Here is a 23,898-nt window from a genome sequence, read left to right as displayed (position 1 = left end):
TGTGACCCTATGGACTGAAGCTCACCAGGCTCCTCTGTACATAAAGTGAAAGTGAAAGTCGATCAGTCGTGTCTGACTCTTTGCAACACCCGTGGGCTATACCATCCATGAAATTCTCTAGGCCAGAATACTGGAGTGGGTAGCCTTTCCCTTCTCCAGGGGATCTTCCCAACCCAGGCATCAAACCCAGGTCTCGGATTCTTTACCAGCTGAGTCACCAGGGCATGGCATGTCCAGAAAAAAAAAAAGGTGAATGTGACTGAAAAGAACAGCTTTAGGAAAGGTTATTAACCAGATTCTCTGAAAAACTCCCATTTGAATTGAGACTGAAAGAACAGAACTTGATCATGAAAGTACCTGATTGAGAAATGCTTCAGGCAAAGGCAACAGCAGATACAAATCCCTAAAGTAAGAGAGAAAGGATAGTTTGACAGGAACTGAGAAACAGAAGGGAAGAAGGGTGTAAGATGAGTTGGAGAGGCCAAGAGGACCATGGAGGGCCCTGATGGATCTTGCTAAGGAATTATGAGTTAGCGATTCTAGACAGAACTAGAGTTGTCAAGGCTGTGTATTGTCACCCTGCTTATTTAACTTATATGCAGAGCATATCATGCAAAATGCTGGGCTGAATGAAGCACAGGCTGGAATTAAGATGGGCGGGAGAAATATCAAAACCTCAGATATGGAGATGACACCACCCTTATGGCAGAAAGTGAAGAGCCTCTTAATGAAAGTGAAAGAGGAGAGTGAAAAGCTGGCTTAAAACTCAATGATCAAAAAATTAAGATCATGGTATCCAGTCCCATCATTTCATGGCAAATAGATGGGGAAACAGTGGAAACAGTGACAGACTTTATTTTTCTGGGCTCCAAAATCACTACAGATGGTGACTGCAGCCATGAAATTAAAAGTTGCTTGCTCCTTGGAAGAAAAGCTATGACCAATCTAGACTGCATGTTAAAAAGCAGAGACGTTACTTTGCTGACAAAGATGCATCTAGTTCTAGCTGTTTTTTCCAGTGGTCATGTATGGATGTGAGAGCTGAACCATGAAGAAGGCTTAGTGCTAAAGAGTTGATGCTTTTGAACTGTGGTGCTGGAGAAGACTCTTGAGAGCCCCTTGGACTGCAAGGAGATCCAACTAGTCCATCGTGAAGGAAATCAGTCCTGAATATTCATTGGAAGGACTGATGCTGAAGCTCCAATACTTTGACCACCTGATGCGAAGAGCCGATCATTGGAAAAGACCCTGATGCTGGGAAAGATTGAAGGCAGGAGGAGAAGGGGGATGAGATAGTTGGATGGCATCACCGACTCAATGGACATGAGTTTGAGCATGCTCCAGAAGTTGGTGATGGACAGGGAAGCCTGGCATGTTGCAGTCCATGAGGTCGCAAAGAGTCAGACGTGACTGAGCAACTGAACTGAACTGATTGCTTTGTCAGGTTTGTTGTTGTTTAGTTGCTAAGTTGTGTTGTCCAGCTGTTTGTGACCCCATGGACTGCAGCCTGCCAGGCTCCTCTGTCCATGGGATTTCCCAGACAAGAATACTGGAGTGGGCTGCCATTTCCTCCTCCAGGGGATCTTCCCGACCCAGGGATTGAACACAGGTCTCCTGCACTCAGGTGGGTCTCCCGCACTGCAGGCAGATTTTATTACCGACTGAGCCACCAGGGAAGCCATGGTCTCCAGTTTTTAAATATTGTTGTGTGATGGCAACATGCTGGTGTGTGTCTCTTGGTCTGATTTCCCTGGGCAGCAGCTGAGGCTCATCTGTCCCTTTTTTCCTCGCTCTAGATGACAGCGCTTCTGCAGCCAGCAGCATGGAGGTGACAGACCGCATCGCCTCCCTGGAGCAGCGAGTCCAGATGCAGGAGGACGACATCCAGCTGCTCAAGTCGGCTCTGGCCGATGTGGTTCGGAGGCTGAACATCACCGAGGAGCAGCAGGCCGTGCTCAACAGGAAAGGACCTACCAAAGGTGGGCGCTGGAGGTGCACGGGGGCGACAGTGGGCTCGGCAGCGGTGCATTTTGTTTTTTCGTCAGTTTCAGTATTCTTTTCTGAAAAGTCGAAGTTCAGTTGATCTACAATGTCGTGTTCATCCCAGGTGTACAGCGGAGTGCTTCAGTTATACATATACGTGCCTGCCTGCTAAGTTTCTTCAGTTGTCCCTGAGTCTTTGCGACCCCGTGGACTGCAGCCCGCCAGGCTCCTCTGTCTGTGGGATTCTCCAGGGAAGGTTACTAGAGTGGGTCGTCGTTTCCTTCTACAGTGATCTTCCCGACCCAGGGATCAAATCCCCGTCCCCTGCGTTGGCAGGCAGGTTCTTTGCCACTAGCACCCCCTGGGAAGAATATACGTATACGTGTATCTCGTCTTTTCCAGATTCTGTTATGCGTGTGTGCGCTCAGTCGTGTCGGACTCTCTGCGATCCCATGAACGGTAACCAGCCAGGCTCCTCTGTCCATGGAATTTTCCAGGCATAGATACTGGAGCAGGTTGCTATTTCCTTCTCCAGCTGATCTTCCCAACCCAGGGATAGAACCTGAGTCTCCTGCCTTGGCAGGCAGATTCTTTACGGGTACATCACCTGGGAAGCCCTTATAGGTTGTCAGAAAATATTGAGTATAGTTCTCTGACTGTATGTACAGTAGGTCCTCATTGGTTATCTATTTTATATACAGATGAGATGGTTAGATAGCATCACCAGCTCAACGGAAATGAATTTGAGCAAGCTCCAGGAGATAGTGGAGGACAGAGGAGCCTGGCGTGCTGCAGTCCATCCATGGAGTCACAAAGAGTTGGACACGACTTAGCGACTGAACACCAACAATAAGTTATATATGTTAATCCCAACCGCCTAATTTATCCCTCTCCCTCCTTTCCCCTTTAGTAATCATAAGTTTGTTTTCTATGTCTATGCGTCTATTTCTGTTTTCTAAATAAGCTCATTTGTGTTTGTTTTTGGACTCCACATATACGTGAAAGCCTGTGGTGTTTGCCTTTCTCTGTCTGACTGACTTCACTTAGTGTGATCTTCTCTGGGTTCATCCATGTTGCTGCAAGTGGCATTAGTTCATTCTTCTCTATTGTGTGTACTGTGCCGCGTCTTCTTTATCCACTCCTCTGTTGATGAACATCTAGGTTGCTTCGCTGGCTTGGCTATTGCACACAGTGCTGCTCTGGACACTGGGGTGCATGTATCTTTTTGAACTATGGTTTTCTCTGGACGTATGCCCAGGGGTGGGATTGTAGGATCACATGGTAGTTCATGGCAGATTCTTGCTGCAAGAGATATGTTGCTCTCTTAATATTGACAGAGAACCCAAGCTTAGAACAGTGAAGCGATCGTAGGATTGTTGAAATCATCCCACAAAGTGTGACAAAATCTTTTGCCTGGACATTGGTAACTGGTAGCTGACATTGGTGAGTTATAGCTGACATTGGTGAATTATAGTCAACATTGGTGAGTTGTAACTGACTTTGGTGAGTTGTAGCCGACATTGGTGAGTTATAGCCAACGTTGGTGAGTTGCAGCCAACGTTGGTGAATTGTAGCCGACATTGGTTGACTGGTAGCTGACATTGGTGAGTGGTAGCTGACGTTGGTGAGTGGTAGCCAACGTTGGTGAGTTATAGCCGACATTGGTGAGTTGTAGCCGACATTGGTGACTGGTAGTCGACATTGGTGAGTTGTATCTGACGTTGGTGAGTTATAGCTGACGTTGGTGAGTTGTAGCCAACGTTGGTGAGTTGTAGCCGACGTTGGTGAGTTGTAGCCGACATTGGTGAGTTGTAGCCGACATTGGTGACTGGTAGTCGACATTGGTGAGTTGTATCTGACGTTGGTGAGTTATAGCTGACGTTGGTGAGTTGTAGCCGACATTGGTGAATTGTAGCCGACGTTGGTGAGTTGCAGCCGACGTTGGTGAGTTATACCCAACATTGGTGACTGGTAGTCGACATTGGTGAGTGGTCGCCAACATTGGTGAGTTGCAGCCTACATTGGTGAGTTATAGCCGACATTGGTGAGTGGCAGCCGACGTTGGTGAGTGGCAGCCCAGGCGTGCACAGGTGTAGGTGATCGGTAAATGCCAGTTAAATCAAGGAAGAAATGTCCACGGTGGACCGGACAACAGATTGTTAAGACTGAGAGAGAGCGAGCTTATAAAACCAAACCGAAACCACGCGCGCCTCCTTGGCCCTGTGGACACTGCGCCACCTGGATCCTTTCAGTGCCTCTCATCTCTCTCCGCCCTCGGTTTACAATGTCGTCCGGTTCAGCACAGCAGACACTTTTGATCAGGGGCTGAAAGGGGGCAGGCCGCTCCCTGATATGCTTAGAACCTGAAGCATATTACTAACTTCCCCTCCTTCTTTGCTCATAAGCTCCTAGTAAGGCAAAACCTCCTGATTTTTTTTTAATCCCTTTTTCTTTTTTCTAGTAGAACATTGCCTATGACAGAATTCTATACCTATAAATAGTGGATTTCTGGCACATTTAAATCACCATTTCATTCCCCAGTGGTGCCTGGGAACAAAATAGAAAGCAATATTTGTGTGTTAAGTAACTCTGTAGTGACCCTTTTCTTTCAGTTGTAGAAATAAAATGCCTCGTAAAAGCTTCTCTCCTGCTAGTTAGAACCCTGGCATCTGATTTCAGCCAATATGCATTACTCATCTTTGGCCAGAACTGCTTTTCCTCATGGCTAACTCTTGAAAACAGAATTCATCTTGGCTGTCAAATTCCTTTGGTTAAGCCGTTTTAAGTCTACAGCATGTAAATGTCCCTTTAAAATTAACTTTCTTATTTCGTTAGGATTTAACAAATCATTTCACAGTTGCCATCTTTTCCTTGGAGTTAGGAGAGGGTACTATCTTAATGTTGCATCTGTTCGTTTCTTCTCTGGCCTGGATGCATTTTCACATGTCTGTGGAAAGCAATCTCTTCCCTGTCCTTCAGGGTAATTATCACCAGCTCCATGTGAGATATACATATTGGGAGATGCCTACATTGTGAATAATCCCTTTAAATAATCTTTTTCTCCTAAGTTACAAAGCGATTAGGGTATTTTAAATAGAAACCAGGTTATTCTAGGTATTCTTGACCTACGCAGCTTTCCAAAAATAAATCTGATGACTACTGTATCCTAAAGGGTACATTTGAAGTCGTTGCTTTATATACAACTTCAGGCTTCTAAAACTATTTTTATAAAAGGAGGGAGGGGGGGGATAAAGGGGCCTTCCCAGGAGTTTTCTTTTCTTGATTAAGTGTAAAGTTTGAGTTTTGGAAACTTCTAACTGTTTTTGTTTCATACTTAGGTTGGATGTTTCTTTATAGCATTCTTTTCGAAAATGAAAGTAAACCAAAGCACGATAAAGTCACACCAAGAAATAGAGAAAAGGTCATAAGAGAGCTGGTGAGTGGCGTGGCCTGAATTCAGGGGGCTGTGGTGTTCCCTCTTTCATATGCACTTAGAGGATGGTGGGGAAGGAGGGGAGAAGTGGAAGCGATCCCATCGGAAGCTCCGAGTCGCTGCTTCTCTTTCAGAGCTTGCCGTGTTGGCATGCCGTGTACCCCCCTACCTGGAGCTGGCACTCCATAGCTGTGGCTTACTTGGGGGATACTTAAGACAAGACAGCTTTTAGACAAATCTCCTTTGGGTCTTCGAAGGCCACATTATTACTATCACGTGCTGTTCTTTGGGTGTGCCTCCCTCATACAGACTGGGCACACGGTGTTCTGATTTTTAAATATTAAACCATTTTCCCTCCAAGGTGAGTTGTCAGAGGCTTAGGGCTCAGTGTCTTGAGCTTCCAGTACACGGTGTTGAGCTGTTTGCCCAGTACAAGGATGATTGGGCCACAAAGAAACAGGCCCCCTGGTCAGACAGGGAGCCTTTGGTGTGGCTCGGCTCAAAAGAAGGGCATGGTGAGTGCCGTGACCGTCTGACAGCCATTCTAAAATGTCAGACCGCATGTCCACTCACTGACCTCAGTATTGCCAGGGAGACCATGGATAATAACTCATCCTTTGCATGACTGTGTGTGTGTGTGTAGGCACACTCACTCATGTCCAACTCTTTGGGACCCCATGGACTGTAGTAGCCCATCAGTCTCCTCTGTCCATGGACTTCTCCAGGCAAGAATACTGGAGTGGGTTGCCATTTCCTCCTCCAGGAGATCTTCCCAACTCAGGGATCGAACCTGGGTCTCCTGCGTCTCCTGCATCGGCAAGCGGACTCTTTTACCACTGAGCCACCTGAGAAGCCCTTTTCACGACAGTACTTCACTTACTTGAAGAAAGTTTATCCTGACGTCTAAGCTTTGGCTTACTTTATCATTCTTCATGTGACTTAATTCATACCCCAATGAGAACTGCAGTCTCGTGAAAGTAACTCACTAAGAGTTCAAGCTCAGGGCCTCCTGAGACAGAGGAAAGTTTGCAGCCAACCCTAGACAGGTAGTTTACAGGGAGGGAGCTGCGTCTCAGGCTCTGCTTTCCTTGGTAACCTCCACCTATCCCCAGGACTGGTGTTTTGTGCTAATTTAACATCTCTTCTTAACCCTGGGTCTCAGAATTGCTGTCCTCCTTTTCCTTGGCTTATGTCATTTAAAAAAAATAAATAAAGCACATGAAGCGCTTGTTCCCATGTCATACATCTCAACTGTGGAGAACCTCAGCTTTGTTCAGGTGGGATTACCTTTCAGAGGGGCTTCCCTGGTGGTCCAGTGGTTACGAGGCCACCTTCCAATGCAAGGGACATGGGTTCAAATCCTGGTCAGGGAACTAATATCCCACATACCACAGAGCAACCAAGATTGCACCTCATTACTGAGCTGGCACTCCAGAGCCCACGCACCACAACTAGATATCTGCACACTGTAGCCAGGATCCCACTGGACACAAAGACGATCCTGAATGCCACAACTCAGACCCAATGCAGCCAAGTAAATAAATAAAACTTCCAGATAGAAAGATTTGTTGTTGTTGTGCATTTGCTAAGGTGCGTCTGACTTTTTGTGACCCCATGGACTGCAGCACGTCAGACTTCCCTGTCCTTCATTATCTCCCAGAGCTTGTTCAAACTCATGTCCATTAAGTCGGTGATGACATCCGACCATCTCATCCTCTGTCGTCCCCGTCTCATCCTGCCTTCAATCTTCCCCAGCATCAGGATCTTTTCCAGTTAGTCAACTCTTCACATCAGGTGGCCAAAGTATTGGAGCTTCAGCTTCAACATCAGTCCTTCCAATGAACACCCAGGACTTATCTCCTTTAGAATGGACTGGTTGGATCTCCTTGCAGTCCAAGGGACTCTCAGAGTCTTCTCCAACACCATAGTTCAAAAGCATCAATTCTTCGGCGATCAGCTTTCTTCACAGTCCAACTCTCACATCCATACATGACCACTGGAAAAACCATAGCCTTGACTAGACGGACCTTTGTTGGCAAAGTAATGTCTCTGCTTTTTAATATGCTATCTAGGTTGGTCATAACCTTCCTTCCAAGGAGTAGCATCTTTTAATTTCATTGCTGCAGTCACCATCTGCAATGATTTTGGAGCCCAGAAAAATAAAGTCTGACACTGTTTCCACTGTTTCCCCATCTATTTCCCATAAAGTGATGGGACCAGATGTCATGATCTTAGTTTTCTGAATGTTGAGCCTCAATGTTGAGTCAATAAAGCAGAAATAGATGTTTTTCTGGAATTCTCTAGCTTTTTCGATGATCCAGCAGATGTTATAGAAAACAATACAAAAACAAAAGCAACCGCTAAAATGGCAACCCACTCCAGTGTTCTTGCCTGGAGAATCCCAGGGATGGGGGAGCCTGGTGGGCTGCCGTCTATGGGATCGCACAGAGTCGGACACGACTGAAGCGACTTAGCAGCAGTAGCAGCAGCAGGGACATGACCAGAGAACTGTGGCCTCGTATGAGGGAAAGCTTTGTAAACTTCAAAGATGTTTCTGTTGAAGGTAACAGCATGGCGGATGTTTGTGTTTTACATTAAAAGGCAGAATCAGGACATCAAACTGGGTATGTTGTATTTTCCAACTAAACAGACAAAATCTCTGCAAAGAAGAATGAAGTGTACCAAGAGTTATCTTTTTTTTTTTTTTCTTGAGTGATGTGGTGATGATTTTTTTTCCTTTTTATACTTTTATACTTGGAGAAGGAAATGGCAACCCACTCCCGTGTTCTTGCCTGGAGAATCTCAGGGATGGAGGAGCCTGGTGGGCTGCCATCTATGGAGTCACACAGAGTCGGACACGACTGAAGCGACTTAGCAGCAGTATACATTTATATTAAATGTTCTTTGGTATATACTCCTTAATAAGCAGAAGGAATTTATGCCTTAAAAATGACTCCTTTCTTACTGCCAAAGGTGATCTTTACCACACAAGGTCAGCAATAGGGCTCAGAGCAAACGTCTGGAGGCTGCAGCTTGCTCACGTGTGTTCTCAGGAAGACAAGCAATGTGCTTTGGAGTCAGTTCACAATAGCTCCATTGTTGACATGCACGACTAATTTCCATTCCGGTTCTAGGGAAGTGTTACGGGATTTTAATGTAAAATGTAGGTTGAAATCTAGTTGTTGTCCCTTGTATGAGAGAATTGTCTGCATTTTTATACATTAACCAACAAGAGTTCTTATTTCTCATTTTAAATTTTGCTTGGAAGTTCAGACTGTCGTTTGACAGCTTAACTTTTTAAAAACCTGAGTACACCTTCTTCAGACTTTTCTGTTCTTTATAATTATAGTCCCATTAATCAGCAGATCAGAGAGTAAATCACTAAAAGCAGAAGCCATCTGCTGGAGGTGCTGACAAGCAAGACAGTTCTGTTAGTCCAGGACATCAAAACCTTGTCTCAGAATTTAGTCTTTGCGAGTACTGTTGAAAGCAAACTGCAGGTCATCCTTAAGTAGCTTCTGCTATATTAACACTTAACCCTGATATTCGCTATAGTACCTGAGGCTACCATTTATTAATTGGATAGGTGTTGGCCTTTGCAGTAAGTATTTTGGATATATTAATTCATGTCAGTTCTTATTGTTCCCGTTTTACAGATGAGAAGGCAGCCTCTAGGAGACTGGATTATTTGCCCCATACAAATTGTCCATCTGGTTTGGGAAAATCTGGAACTTGACCCCTGTAGGCCTGGCTCCACTTATGTTCTTTCAGTCATCTGTGTTACTTGGATATACACGCCTCTTGGCAGTATTATTTAAATTAGCATTATTCAAATCAAACCAAATATTTAAGAAATGAATAACTATGTGACTTGAAATGAGAGTTCTTTTTTCAAGGTTTAATTTAATTTGCAAAGTATCCAAAATACAATAAATCATATTCAGCATATAATTGTGTAAAATATTGTATTACAGTCTTTTCACTATAAATTTTATTAGAGAGGTGTAGCTAACAAATTAAAAAATTTTAAGTTCTTTGCAGTGAATGAAATCAATGCATATTTAACTTAGTTCTTTATCCTGGTTAGCCCAAATTAGCAATTTTTCCCTCTCTCACATCTACTGTGCTTTTTCCTTATCTTTCTCCTTACAAATTGGTTAATTACAGAAAATAACTTATGCTTTCTTTTAGACATAACATGCTATAGTTTCTTCCATTTTCCTCCGTAATTGCCTTTGCCAGTTTAAATAGACGTTCGTTAGTGATTTGCAGAAAAGACTTGGTAGATATGCAGGAGGAAATGGCAGCCCTCTCCAGTATTCTTGCCTGGAGAATCCCATAGGCAGAGGAACCTGATGGGCTACAGTCCATAGGACTGCAAAGAGTTGGACACGGCTGAGCGACTGAGTACTTGGTACATACATTCAGTTTTTCAGAGACTGAGAAAGATTGCTTTTAAACTTTGTATTATGAATACGTTCAAATGCATATAAAAGCAGAAGGAAATGGGCATGTGCCATTCCTGTTTTACAGACAGGCCTTGTGCATTTTTATTATTCCAGTATATCTTTAGGATAGGTTCCTGGAAGTGGGATTGCTGGATCCAAGGATAAATGCATCTGTAATATCGTTTGGAATTAGTGATAAGGCTCTTACCCAGCACATGAGTAATTATCAACTTTGTCTTACAATTTAGCAAAAGCAGGTCACCTTTTCTGATTCCAAATATAGACATCTTTTCAATTTTGAAGCAGATAGTTAGGAATTCTGGGTTCATAATGGTCAGTTAAGTTAAATGTTAAACTTTGAATGTCTACATATAATCACATACATAGTCATGCTTCTCATAATTAAATTTATTTTGAAACCTAATGGAATGTTTTACTTATCAAATGTTACACATTTGAGAAGTTATTATTGTTTCTTATTGAGTTGTTAATGTGATATAAATTAAAAGGGTGACAGATTTCATTTTCTTGGGGCTCCAAAATCTCTGTGGACGGTGAATGCAGCCATGAAATTAAAAGATGCTTGCCCCTTAGAAGGAAAGCTATGACCAACCTAGATAGCATATTAAAAAGCAGAGACATCACTTTGCTGACAAAGATCCATATAGTCAAAGCTATGGTTTTTCCAGATGAGAGTTGGACCATAAAGCAAGCTACGCACCGAAGAATTGATGCTTTTGAACTGTGGTGTTGGAGAAGACTCTGAGAGTCCCTTGGACTGCAAGGAGATCCAGCCAGTCCATCGTGAAGGAAATCAGTCCTGAATATTCATTGGAAGGACTGATGCTGAAGCTGAAATTCCAACACTTTGGCCCCCTGAAGTGAAGAGCCAACTCATCGGAAAAGACGCTGCTGCTGGGAACAGCTGAGAGCAGGAAGAGAAGAGGCAGCAGAGGATGAGAAGGTTGGCATCACTGACTCAGTGGACATGATTTGAACAAACGCTGGGAGCCAGTGCAGGACAGAGGAGCCTGGTATGCTGCAGTCCATGAGGTCACAGAGTTGGACATGACTTAATAACTTAACAACAACAACAGTTAAAAGGGTATCTTGATCATAAGATTACAACAATATCATAATGACAAACATTAGTAGATTTGACTACCTATACTTGGAATGTCTATGTTTACATCAGCTATAGTTTTGAAAATATATTGTCAAAAATAGTATTTCATGAAAGTCTGGGTATTCCAATCCTCCCATTTCGAATGATGAAAACTTTTTTCATTTCAAGCATACTTGTGAATGCTTTAGACCTGAGATTCTGAATACCTTTGTTAGAGATTTTCAGTTCCCACAGTCTGGAGTCATTTTGTAGGGAAATTGACTCAAGGGTAGTTTGTGGGGAGCTTATATGAAATAGTACGCATGCAGACAGGTCATAAACACTCTGTACGTGGCTGCATCTGTTCCCTGCAAGGCCTGTCCACTTCACCCTGCTGGCTCCTCTCCTTCACTTCCAGGGTTAGTGGGTCTAAGAGAACTTACGCAGCGTGGTGAAGTCACACAGAAACTCAGGTGTTTCTTTCCTGAATACTCTTCTCACTCTAATCTAGGAATCAGGGTCCTAGATTTCAGAGCAGGAAGAGCTACCCTTCGAGCATTTATGAAGTCTTTACCGTATGGACTAGGGAAGCAGGTCCCAGGGGGTCTTGCCTGCGGTCACACTGCCAATTTGGGACAATCTGGATCTCACGCCCTGGCCCCCATCTCCCAGACCTCATCTCCTTTTGTCCTCTCCTCCCTCCACTCAACCTGGGCACCAGTGAAAGAGTGACTGTTTGGGTGATGAGAACTGTCTGGGGTCTTCCTCACCCCCTGCCTGTGTGTGCAGGATACAGAGTGGACACTCACTGGACCTTCGTCTGCCTCTGGCAGCTTTGATCGTAACTGAAATCCTGCATTTAGTTCTTCTTACACAGCATTCAGGATACTAGGTTGCACCCTGGTATCCAAACTAGAGCATTTCGTCATCTGAATGCAGCCAAGGGACTGTTTGTCTATGTTTTGCCCCTAAAAACAAATGTATGTGTGCGTACATGCTGTCATGTCTGACTCTTTGCAGTCCCATGGACTGTAGCCCACCAAGCTGCTCTATCCCTGGGATTTCCCAGACCAGAATACTGGAGTGTGTTGTCATTTCCTACTCCAGGGGATCTTTCCAACCCAGAGATCGAACCTAAGTCTTTTGTGTCTCCTGCGTTGGCAGGTGGATGCTTTACCACTGCACCACCTGGAAATAATTATTTTTTAAAAAGCTTTCCTGAACCAGAAGAATGTCTCATATCTCAGTGTCATCTCAAAGCCAGCAATCCATTTATCTTAGCACCCAATGAGCTGGAAATTATGTTTGAATCTTCCTTCCCTGGTGCTGTTTCTCCTCCGCAGTTTTCAAGATCACTTGTCTGAAAGTGACTCATTATAGCTGCTCTTGTGCCCTGCCATTCTCATGATCCAGGCTGGTACCTGTTCAGATTGGACGTTAGGAAATACACTTTTCTTCAAAACTTTTCTTTATGGCAGCAACATTTTTTCCTTGAGTGGCTAATCATGTTTAGATATGGAGACATGAAAGAAATCTCATGTGATGTTCTTTGCAAAATAGGTATTTAGCAAGCATATTAGTGTAGTTGTGATGCTATTCAAGAAGTCAGTGGTGACACAGACCGAGCACAGTATCGACAGGGGTATAGCAGTGTTTGGATCTTGTCAAAGTAGGGATTCTTTGCAACCTCCTGTCACTCCAGCTGTGACCACCATTCCCTCTCCTTCCTTCTTTTCCCCTCCTCTGCACTCACACACTCTAAAAAACGTTGGTCGCTTAGTCATGTCTGACTCTTTACAACCCTTTGGACTGTAGCCCATCAGGGACCTCTGTCCATGAAATTCTCCTGGCCAGAGTACCAGAGTGGGTTGCCATTTCCTTCTCCAGGGGATCTTCCCGACCCAGGGATCAAAGCCAGTCTCCTGCATTGCAGGCAGATTCTTTACCATCTGAGCCACCAGGGAAGCCCCTTTCCTCTCCTTAGCCGCTGTTTTTCTTTTATGATTTCTCATTACGGTGTTAACAATTCTGTTTGCTTTTGATGCTACCCTATTATAGTTTAATGTGTGAGGTTTATTATGCCCTCTGAGAAGGCCTGCTGCATGCAATTGATGTTCTTTTTATGGGCTTTAAAAAATCCCATCTCCTTTTTGGGGAGAAGAACAGTACTCAGTTACTATGAGACTGGATTTTGAAATTATGACTCAAGGAAAAATTAAAAACAGTGACTCAGAGGGGATTTCCTCAGCAGTCCAGTGGTTGAGAAGCTGCACTTCCCCTGCAGGGGGTGTAGGTTCGCCACCTGGTCAGGGGACTAGGGATCCCGCATGCCTTGTGTTGCAGCCAAAAATAATGAGACAGAAATGGCCATACAAGTCCTTTTCTTGGAAGCGGGATCTTTGTTCTTTAAATTTAGTGCAGTCTGATCAACAGATGCATGTGGAACACCTTCCACGTCAGCACCGTGGCAGATGCTGCCTTTGTGGAGCCTGCAGGTGATGGGGTGGACGGGACTAGACAGCGTGAAGATGGTACAAAGCAGGGCCCATGGGAGACCCAGAGGGCACCCAGCCTGGCTTGGCGGGCACGTAAGTGTGTGGGAGGCAGGTCCTGGCTTAGATGCTGGAGAGGAGCAGGGGCCCCGCCGTCGTCCATCAGCCCTGCCACGTCCTTCCTTTACCCTCCTCCAGCCAGCTCTCTGCCCCCAGGGGTGGGGCTGTATGGACCACACCTTTCAGCCTCTCACCCTTGGCTCCAGTGAGGTTTGAGCAGCAGTATCTCCAGTGGGGTCTGGAGGGAGGGAGAGTGAGGTCAGAGGCTGTACCCCTGACTCCTTCCAGGCAGGTCCTCAGGCGGGCTGTGGCCCCACCCCCTGGGTGTAGCTGCTCCTCTTCAGCACCATCTCTGCTCTTAGGGTCCAGTTACCTGCCAGCCTGTGGCCCCGTGGGCACGTGATGGGGCTTGCTGTGCAGTCCAGCCCACTTCCCAAGCACACGGAGAGGGATCTAGATGGCGCCCGCTCCCAGCACAAATGTCTCACCCTCTCTGCTGCTGCTGCTAAGTCACTTCAGTCGTGTCCGACTCTATGTGACCCCATAGACGGCCTCCTACTGGGTTCCCCTGTCCCTGGGATTCTCCAGGCAAGAACACTGGAGTGGGCTGCCATTTCCTTCTCCAATGCATGAAAGTGAACAGTGAAAGTGAAGTCGCTCAGTCATGTCCGACTCTTAGCGACCTCATGGACTGCAGCCCACCAGGCTCCTCTGTCCATGGGATTTTCCAGGCAAGAGCACTGGAGTGGGGTGCCATTGCCTTCTCCGCTCACCCTTTCTAACTAGGTGTAAATGAGACTAGCCCGCTTGAAACAGCAGCCCATCATCAAGCACTAAATTGTGAGATAGAGACTGGTGTGCCGTAGAGCTGGGGCCACCAGGGAAGGCCGGGCTGGTGAGGAGAGGCCCTCCCCAGCTGGAGGTTGGCACAGGCCAGTGCTGCTCAGAGTACAGTCCCCAGAGCAGCAGCAGCACCAACCTGGAAACTGGTTAGAACAGCAGGGTCACAGACCCCGCCTCAGACCTTGAATGGGGCCCAGCGAGCTGGATTTTAACTCCATGGGATTCTGCTTCACAGAAACAGACTAGGTGGTGGGAGAGAGGTGGGTTTGCTTGTTGTGGGTAGAGGGAGGGGGCCCAAGCCTGGGCACCTGGTGGGAAAAAGAAAATCGGGCGGGGACAGTGATAAGAGAACAGACTCTGTATGATTTCAGTACCTTTAGACCAAGAGATTTTTGCACCGTGTTTTATGTCCCTGGATATGTTCTAGTGTCTCCTAGTTTATCGTCTATGGGAACTTGAGTAGAATTTGTGCTTCACTCTTGTGTGAAAATTGTGTCAGTCTTAATTAGGTGGAATTGGTTCATGGTGATTTTCAGGTCAGCTGTTGTTCAGTTGCTCTGTCATATTGGACTCTTTGTGACCCCATGGACTGCAGCACGCCAGGCTTCCCTGACCTTCACTATCTCCTGGAGCTTGCTCAAACTCATGTTCATTGAGTCGGTGATGCCGTCCAACCATCTCATCCTCAGTTGCCCCCTTCTCCTGCTTTCCTCAATCTTTCCCAGCATCGGGGTCTTTTCCAGTGAGTCAGCTCTTCACATCAGGTGGAGTTTCAGCTTCAGTCCTTTCAATGAATATTCGGGGTGGATTTCCTTTAGGATTGAATGGTTTGATCTCCCTGCTGTCCAGGGGACTCTCAAGAGTCTTCTGCAACACCGCAGTTTGCAGACGTCAGTTCTTCAGTGCTCAGCCTTCTTTATGGTCCAGTTCTCACATCAGGTCTACTATATCCTTCGACTTTTCTGTGTATTCATCCTATTAATTTTTGAGAATTTGATATTGAAACCCCAGCTAAAAATTTTGGCATATCTACTTAAAAAATAATTGTAATATATAGCAGAGCTATGGGCTTCCCTAATAGCTCAGTTGGTAAAGAATTCGCCTACAATGCAGGAGACCCCAGTTTGATTCCTGGGTCGGGAAGATCTACTGGAAAAGGGATGGGTTACCCATTCCAGTATTCTTGAGCTTCCCTTGCGGCTCAGCTGGTAAAGAATCCGCCTGCAACGCAGGAGACCTGGGTTCATTCCCTGGGTTGAGAAGATCCCCTGGAGAAGGGAAAGGCTACCCACTCCAGTTTTCTGGCCTGAAGAATTCCATGGACTGTATAGTCCGTGGGGTCACAGAGAGTTGGACACAACTGAGCGACTTTGTAACTTTGTTCTGTATTCCAAGTCTCCTGTAAATGTATGGTCACACTTCCATAATTTAAAAAAGAAAGAAAGAAAAAAAATCTGGTGAAGCATGAGCTCTTATCCCTGAGATTACAAAAGAGTAGCATGATGCGGAGTGGCCCGGAGGCGCATGGGTCGGGGGTCATTGTCCTCTCCTCCCCCCACAAGGCCAGGGTGTGCAGTGGAGCCGGACCACACTTGTTGTCCCCACTGGATGAGATGGCGCATTTAAAGTTGTTACTACTCTGTCTGACGTCTAGCACTCGGAGCTGCCATCGTGGTTTCAGCTTTTGCATTTCGGTTGATTCTGATGGCCTGTCATGTGGTGCAGCGGGCTGTGAGGAGTCGTTAGAGACCATCCATGAGGGATGTTAGGATTAGGACAAAGGCTTTTAAAGGAGATTTGCTGGGACAGAGCTGCCAAATGCAGCGGGAGACCAGCCCTCGGTGTTAGGGGTTGCGCTGGGGGAGCCTCTGCAGAGAGATGGTAACAGCGGAAGGAAAGTCAGATGCCTAGCGCGCTGATGTGCGTGCTGTAGTCGCTCCCGAGGGCCTCTGTAGCCAATGACTGCAAACAGAAATGGAGTCCCTGACAGTTCTGGAGACGAGATGTCTGAAGTGAGTATCGCTGGGCTGACCTCTGGGTGGTGGCAGAGTTGTTCCTCCCAGAAGCTCCAAAGGGGAGCCTGGTCCATGCATGGTTCCTGCCTTCGGTGGCTGCTGGCCATCCTTGGCTAGAGGGTGCGTCACTCCAGTCTCTGCCTCCATCTCACATGGCAAGCCCCTTCGTTATACACCTTCACATGGGCTTCTTTGTTTTCCCCCAATTGATTTTATTGAACTACAGTTGATTTACATGTTGTCTTAATCTCTGCTGTACAGCAAAGTGACTCAGGTCTTTATATACACTTTCTTTTTCATATAGATATTTTTTCATTACGGTTTGTCACGGGATATTGAATATAGTTTACTGTGCTGCACAGCAGGGCCTTGTTGCTTATCCATTCTATCCGTAACGGTTCACATCTGCTGACCCAAGCTCCCGTTCCATCCCTCCTCCCCACCCTTTGGCAACCGCAAGTCTGTTCTCAATGTCTGTAGGCCTGTCTCTATTTTTTAGATAAGTTCATTCGTCTCATATTTTAGATTCCTCATCCAAGTGGTATCACACGACATTTGTCTTTCTCTGTCTGACTTACTTCACTTAGTATGATCATCTCTAGGTCCGTCCATGGTGCTGCAAATGGCATGGTTTCATTCTTTTTTATGGCTGAGTAATATATGCAGATGACACCACCCTTATGGCAGAAAGTGAAGAGGAACTAAGAAGCCTCTTGATGAAAGTGAAAGAGGAGAGTGAAAAGGTTGGCTTAAAGCTCAACATTCAGAAAACTAAGATCATGGCATCTGGTCCTATCACTTCATGGGAAATAGATGGGGAAACAGTGGAAACAGTGTCAGACTTTAGTTTTTTGGGCTCCAAAATCACTGCGGATGCTGATTGCAGCCATGAAATTAAAAGACGCTTACTCCTTGGAAGGAAAGTTATGACCAACCTTGATAGTATATTAAAAAGCAGAGACATTACTTTGCCAACAAAGGTCCATCTAGTCAAGGCTATGGTTTTTCCTGTGGTCATGTATGGATGTGAGAGTTGGACTGTGAAGAAAGCTGATCGCCGAAGAATTGATGCTTTTGAACTGTGATGTTGGAGAAGACTCTTGAGAGTCCCTTGGACTGCAAGGAGATCCAACCAGTCCATTCTAAAGGAGATCAATCCTGGGTGTTCATTGGAAGGACTGATGCTGAAGCTGAAACTCCAATACTTTGGCCACCTCATGCGACAAGTTGACTGACTGGGAAAGACTCTGATGCTGGGAGGGATTGGGGGTGGGAGGAGACGGGGACGACAGAGAATGAGATGGCTGGATGACATCACCGACTCGATGGACATGAGTTTGAGTGAACTCCGGGAGTTGGTGATGGACAGGGAGGCCTGGCGTGTTGTGATTCATGGGGTCACAGAGAGTCGGACACGACTAAGTGACTGAACTGAATATTCCATTGAATGTACATGTATACACATGGGCTTCTTATAAGGACATGAGTCACTGGATTTAGGGCCCACCCAAATCCAGTCTGACCTCACCTTAACCAATTATATTGGGATTTCCCAGGTGGCACTAGTGGTAAACAATTTGTGTGTGATGCAGGAGATGCGGGTTGGATCCCTGGGTTAGGAAGATCCCCTGGAATAGGAAATGGCAGCCCACTCCAGTATTCTTGCCTGGAGAATCCCATGGACAGAGGAGCCTGGTGGGCTACAGTCTGTGGGGTCACGGAAGAGTCAGAAAGAACTGAGAGAGGAAGCAGCAGCAGCAGCAGGGCCTCAAAGACCCTATTTCCTAATAAGGTCACGTTCTGAGGTTCTGGGTGAACGTGAATCTCAGGGAAGACACCACCAGCACAGTACACATATTTTAAAAAAACCCACAAACTGGAGACTGAAATGGCAGGTTTAAGCAGAGAGAGGAGGTGGAGATGAGGCCCGGATGGCATTTCTTCTGGAGAAGCTTCTGTCCTGGCAGAGACTGGACCTCAGCGTGTGTGCAGACTGTGTGTGTGAGCAGAGGTTTAGAATCTCTGTTTTGGAGCTGTGGTGTTTTCCTTGAGGAATACTCGCCGCAAGCACTGGGCTAGGGCCCCTGGCTGGAGCAGCAGAGAATGAGGAGTGCGAGCGAGCTTGGAGGGGGTGGAGAAGGGTGTCCTGCTGTGGCTGGAGGGATCTGACTGTGCTTTTTAAATGCTCTTTCACAATTAAAAAAAAAAAAAAAGAAGGTGGGCCGGCCCTCAGCTTTCAGGACTGAAAAGTTTCAGTGTACTGAAATTTTGGCACTCGAGGCAGTTTTGGCATTGGTAGTATTTTTAAGGGCCTCCTCTGAGGCCGATTTAACTTGGGGATGAACAAAATAAATTCTGCTAGTACCTTAAAGTAAACCTTTAACTTTAGAATAGTTTCAGATTTACAGAAGAGTTGCAGACAGAGCACGGAGCTTCTGTATCCCCCGGCACCCAGCTTCACCTGCTGTTAATGTTTTACATTAGAGCGTTTGTCAACTGGTGGGATGGTACTGATGCATTCTCATCAGTCAAGGGCATCCTTTATCCGGATTTCCTCAGTTTATCCCTTCTGGCCTTCTTTGGTCTCAGGATCCCATCTGGGATTATGTTTAGTCATAGCGCCTTCCTAGGCTCCCCTGGATTTCTCAGATTTTCCTTGTTCTTGTTTAACCTTGACTGTTGTGCAGAGTACTGTCCTTCAATTTGTGTTTGTCTGATACCTTTTTTCTGATTAGACTCGGGGTGGGTTTAGGGAGAAAGACCGCAGGTGTGCTGCTCTCATCACATCCGCTAAGGGTGAGTCCTCTCTGCGTGACTTGCCACTGTTGATGTTCGCCTCGGTTACCTGGCTGACCATTACCTGCTGTGTTTGTTGGGTTTCTCCTCCCTGTCACACCTCCGCCCTGCGTGGTTTAGGAGGAAGCCAGAGTGCGCAGGAAAGGGGAGAGAATATGCTCCACCATCTGAAGGACAAAGTAGCCACATAAATTATTTGGAACTTTTCTGCCTGGGGTGTGTCCTCCTCATGTGTTTATTCCATCATGTGTTTGTATCAGTGTGACCCTGCGGATATTTGATAGTTTGGGGTATAATCCAGTACTGTATTATTTATTCTGTGGCGCAGAGTGTTCCAGCTTTGGCCCTTCCCATTGGTTCCTTTGCCATGCCCCCCCACCCCCCGATCAGTGTGGGTTTTGTGAGCACTTCCTTACTTTCTGGTGTTCATATTGGATATTCCCTGTTCCAACCCTAGTTTCGGGCTTTTCCCTGAGGGTCCCTGGTTCCTTTTGTTGTAGAGTGGGATTAGAAACCAAGGCTTGGGCCCTGGGCCTCTCAGCAGACAGAGCTAGGAAACAGATGTCTCTGCAGGCATACCTGTTATCACGGACCTGTGTGTCTCTGGACGCTGGGCATGCGTCCACACGGCTGCCTCCTCCTCCGCCCCGTTCCGCCTGGTTCATTCTGGCCCCCCGTGCTGGTCTGCCGTCCTCCTCTCCAGTAGCCTGAAACTGCTTCCTGCCGTCCTCTGGTGTGTCTCCCAGTTGCTCAGGTCTCGTGTTCACACATTGTGGTTTCAGAACTGTTAACCCATGCCCCCATGGGAATCAAGTTTGCCAGCTATTATTAGCATACAGAACTTACGTGCCGCTCCTCTTGTTGTCTCCCAGCCTCTGCTCGTTTCCAGAATTCCTCTCTTGGCCTCTTTCCTCTCCACCCGCTTCCATGAGGTTGTATTGTGTATTTCTAACGCGGTTGGGTAGATTCTTTGGTCACAATCTGCATTCCATCATGGGGTTCCCCCATCTCCTAACTGACCGTTCTTTGCCTATGTTAGGGCTCACTCTTAATAAAATGATAGAAGGATCTGTGGGTTTTGGCAGCTGTGCAGCGTTATACGTCCACCATTACAATACCGCACAGAAGAGCCTTGCCGCCCCGAGGAGCCTCTGCGCCTCACCTAGTCGTGCCATCTCCAGCTTCTGGCGACCTCTGATCCACTTTCTGTCTCTATAGTTTAAATGAAATCATACAGTGTACAGCCTCTCAGACTGGCTCCTTTCACTTGGCAATTTGGATTTAAGATTCATCCATGGTTGTATGGATTGGTTCATTCCTGTTATCACTGAATCCTATTCCGTTGCCTGCATGGACCACAGTTTGTTTACCCGTCACCCACTGAAGGACTTCTTGGTTGCTTCCAGTTTTGACAGCTTTATGGCATCACCGACTCAATGGACATGAGTTTGAGCAAACTCCAGGAGATAGTGAAGGACAGGGAAGCCTGGCATGCTGCAGTCCATGGGATCGCAGAGAGTTGGACATGACTTAGCAGCTGAACAGCAACAAATATTAAATGCAAGTTTTGTGTAGGTGTAAGCTTTCAAATCAGTTGGGTAAATACCTAGTGTCCAGCACAATTATTGGATCCTATGGGTGTTCATTGGAGGGACTGATGCTAAAGCTGAAACTCCAATACTTTGGCCACCTCATGCGACGAGTTGACTCACTGGAAAAGACTCTGTTGCTGGGAGGGATTGGGGGTGGGAGGAGAAGGGGACAACAGAGAGTGAGATGGCTGGATGGCATCACTGACTCGATGGACATGAGTTTGAGTGAACTCTGGGAGTTGGTGATGGACAGGGAGGCCTGGTGTGCTGTGATTCATGGGGTCGCAAAGAGTTGGACTCGACTGAGCGACTGAACTGAACTGAACTGATGGTAAAATTTGGGGCTTCTCAGGTGGCTCAGTGGCAAAGAATCCGCCTGCCAATGCAGGAGACATGGGTTCGATCCCTGGGTCAGGAGAATCCCCTGGAGAAGGAAACGGCAAACCCACTCCAGTATTCTTGCCTGGGAAGTCTCATGGACAGAGGAGCCAGGTGGGCTACAGCCCATGGGGTGGCAAAAGAGTCAGACATGACTTAGCAACTAAGCAACAACCACAGTGGTAAACTTTATAAGCCTTAGTTTGGTAAGAAACTGCCAGACTGTCTTCCAAAGTGGCTGCTCCGTTTTGCATTCCCACTGGCTCCGAAGAAGAGTTCCTGTTGCTCTGCCTCCTGGCCAGCAGTTGGTAGGTTGTCTGTGTCCTGGACTTTGGCCGTTCTGATAGGTGGAAGAGACATATCTCATTATTGTCTTCATTTGCATTTCCCTAATGACAAAAGATGTTGAGCATCTTTTCATATGCTTATTTGCCATCTGTATATATTCTTTGGTGAGGTGTCTGTTCAGATCTTTTGCCCATTTTTTTAATTGGGCTATTCATTTTCTTTCTGTTGAATTTTAAGAGTTCTTTTCCTATTCTGTATACAAGTCCTTCATCAGATATGTGACTTGCAAATATTTTCCTCCGGTCTAGGAATTGTCTTTTCATCCTCTTAATGATGTCTTTCATAGAGCAAAAGTTGTTTCTTTTTTTATTTTATTTTAATAAGGCCTAAGCTATTAATTTTTCTTCTCTCATGGATGTGCTTTTGGTGTTATATCTAAAAACTCATCACACAGATTTTTCTCCTGTGTTTTCATCTAGAAATTTTGTAGTTTTACAGGTTACACGGAGGTCCCTCCCGAGTGGTCCCTTCTGAGTGGCTGGGTTTGTTGTTTCAGAGCTGTCTTTGTACCTCTGTGACTCTGCTAGCATTTTGAAACGGACGCCCTTTCTCTTTCTACGTTACCTTAAGTCCCGTAAAGCTCCCTTGAAAAGGGAAAGATTCTCATGTTCTTTTCTGCTTGTCTTCCAGCAAGACCACTGGTGCAGACCTTGCCTTTACGAACCACCGTCAACAACGGCACTGTGGTACCAAAGAAACCCAGTGGCTCCCTGCCAGCCGCCCCGGGCGCCAGGAGAGAAGCCGCTGTGCCTGCCGCAACCAAAAGGTAGGCACGGAGCACCTTCGGTGAAAGCTGTTGCAACTCAGATGCTCAAATAAGCAGTAGTCTTTTGTATGACACTTGAATATTTCTCCTTTGAGTTAAAGCTTGTGAAAGCACAATATTTGGTGTGTTGCCAAAACAGAAACCATGTTGATTTATTATTCTGCTTTTTTTTTTTTAGATATGATCACATAGTCTGAGATCTCATTCACTAAAGCCACAGTGTACCATTTTGTGTTTTTGCTTAAACTTCACTTTTGATTAAAAAAAGAAAAAGTGGGAGTATAACCTATACAAAAAATGAATATGCTGTTTGCAGGTCCCAAGGGCTTGGAATATAGCAAAATTCAGATTGCTGTACCAAGCTTAAATTTTTGTCAGTAAAATTTGGATGGCACTTAACAGTGGAGTTTCAGATGTTGATGTTTGTCAGATAGAGCGTAGGTTGCTCTTAACTTTTTTACAGTTTCATAATTGTCATGTTAAAATTGTAGATTTTGTATGCCAGCCTACTTTTCCAAATTTTTATGCTCTAAAAAATAAAACACCTGTTGGTCATATGGCACAGAAAGTCTTAAAGAAATTCTTCTGCATTGCTACCTTATGAGCTTGTTCTTAGAACTTGTAGCGTTCATTAAAATGCTACCTGCTTTATGGGTGCTGGGGATTCAGGGTAAGTGTGCCCTGCCATGTGCTGGGGTACCCTGTGGGTTGATGAGAGTAGGAGGCTGCATTGTGACTCAGAATGAAAATACAGCAATCCCATCACAGCTTTTAGATACATAATGTTTCTACATAGACTCTTCATTGAGCGAATTTGCATGGTGTTTCATCAGATAGAGCTCTGTGTACTTATTGTTTGTGAATTTTGCGAAAATTGATTTTGCAGGGCTTTTTGAACTTTAAAATGAAATTCTTGGCCTCATTTCATACCTTTTTATTACTTACTTGAATCGTTTATTTACGATCAACATGAAATGGCCTTCTGGATTCTAACCGGCAGTAATGATATAGACTGTCTTTTATTCATCTAGATGTTGTAAGGCTGACCATTCTGACTTTTTTTTAAGTTTCAGGTTGCCATCTGTTACCATTTCTTCCTTTCTTTTTTTTTTTTTTCATTGCGGCAAAAAAAAAAAGCACATCACATTAAATGTACCACCTTAGCTATTTTTAGTGTACAGTTCAGTAGTGTCAAGTATATTCTCGTTTTACTGCCGATCTCCAGAACTTTTTCATGTTGCAAAACTGAAACTATAGCTCTTAAACAGTAAGTCCTCGCCAGAGCCCTTGGTGACCATGCTTTTCCTTTCTGTTTCTATGATTTTGACGACATCAGATGTTCCATATGAGTGGAATCACACAGTATCCATCCTTTGTGGCTGACTTATTTCACTTAACATAATATCCTCAAAGTTCATTCACCTTGTAGCTTGTGACAGGATTTCCTTCTTTTTTAAGGCTGCATAACCTTCTGTTGCAGCCATGAAATTAAAAGACGCTTGCTCCTTGGAAGGAAAGTTATGACCAACCTTGATAGTATATTAAAAAGCAGAGACATTACTTTGCCAACCAAGGTCCGTCTAGTCAAGGCGATGGTTTTTCCCGTGGTCATGTATGGATGTGAGAGTTGGACTGTGAA

General features: G+C 45.6%; 1 protein-coding gene across 5 annotated transcripts in view; it reads left to right on the top strand.

Moving 5' to 3' along the window:
* The window catches only part of EML1 (EMAP like 1), a 196,098-nt gene that overhangs the window by 109,995 nt on the left and 62,205 nt on the right, over positions 1–23,898 (top strand). For all 5 annotated transcript variants that reach the window (XM_055418522.2, XM_055418524.2, XM_055418526.2 and 2 more), the window contains exons 2-3: positions 1,797–1,979; positions 22,124–22,259. In XM_055418522.2, coding sequence (XP_055274497.2) covers positions 1,797–1,979; positions 22,124–22,259 — 319 coding nt within the window. The remainder of the gene's footprint in view (positions 1–1,796; positions 1,980–22,123; positions 22,260–23,898) is intronic.

The sequence above is a fragment of the Moschus berezovskii genome, chromosome 21 (assembly GCF_049115385.1).
Source record: "Moschus berezovskii isolate FMDL1 chromosome 21, NW_MosBer_1.0, whole genome shotgun sequence".
Classification (NCBI taxonomy): Eukaryota; Metazoa; Chordata; class Mammalia; order Artiodactyla; family Moschidae; genus Moschus; species Moschus berezovskii.
Note: the sequence above shows the minus strand (reverse complement) of the source record. Positions and strands in the feature narration are given on the sequence as shown.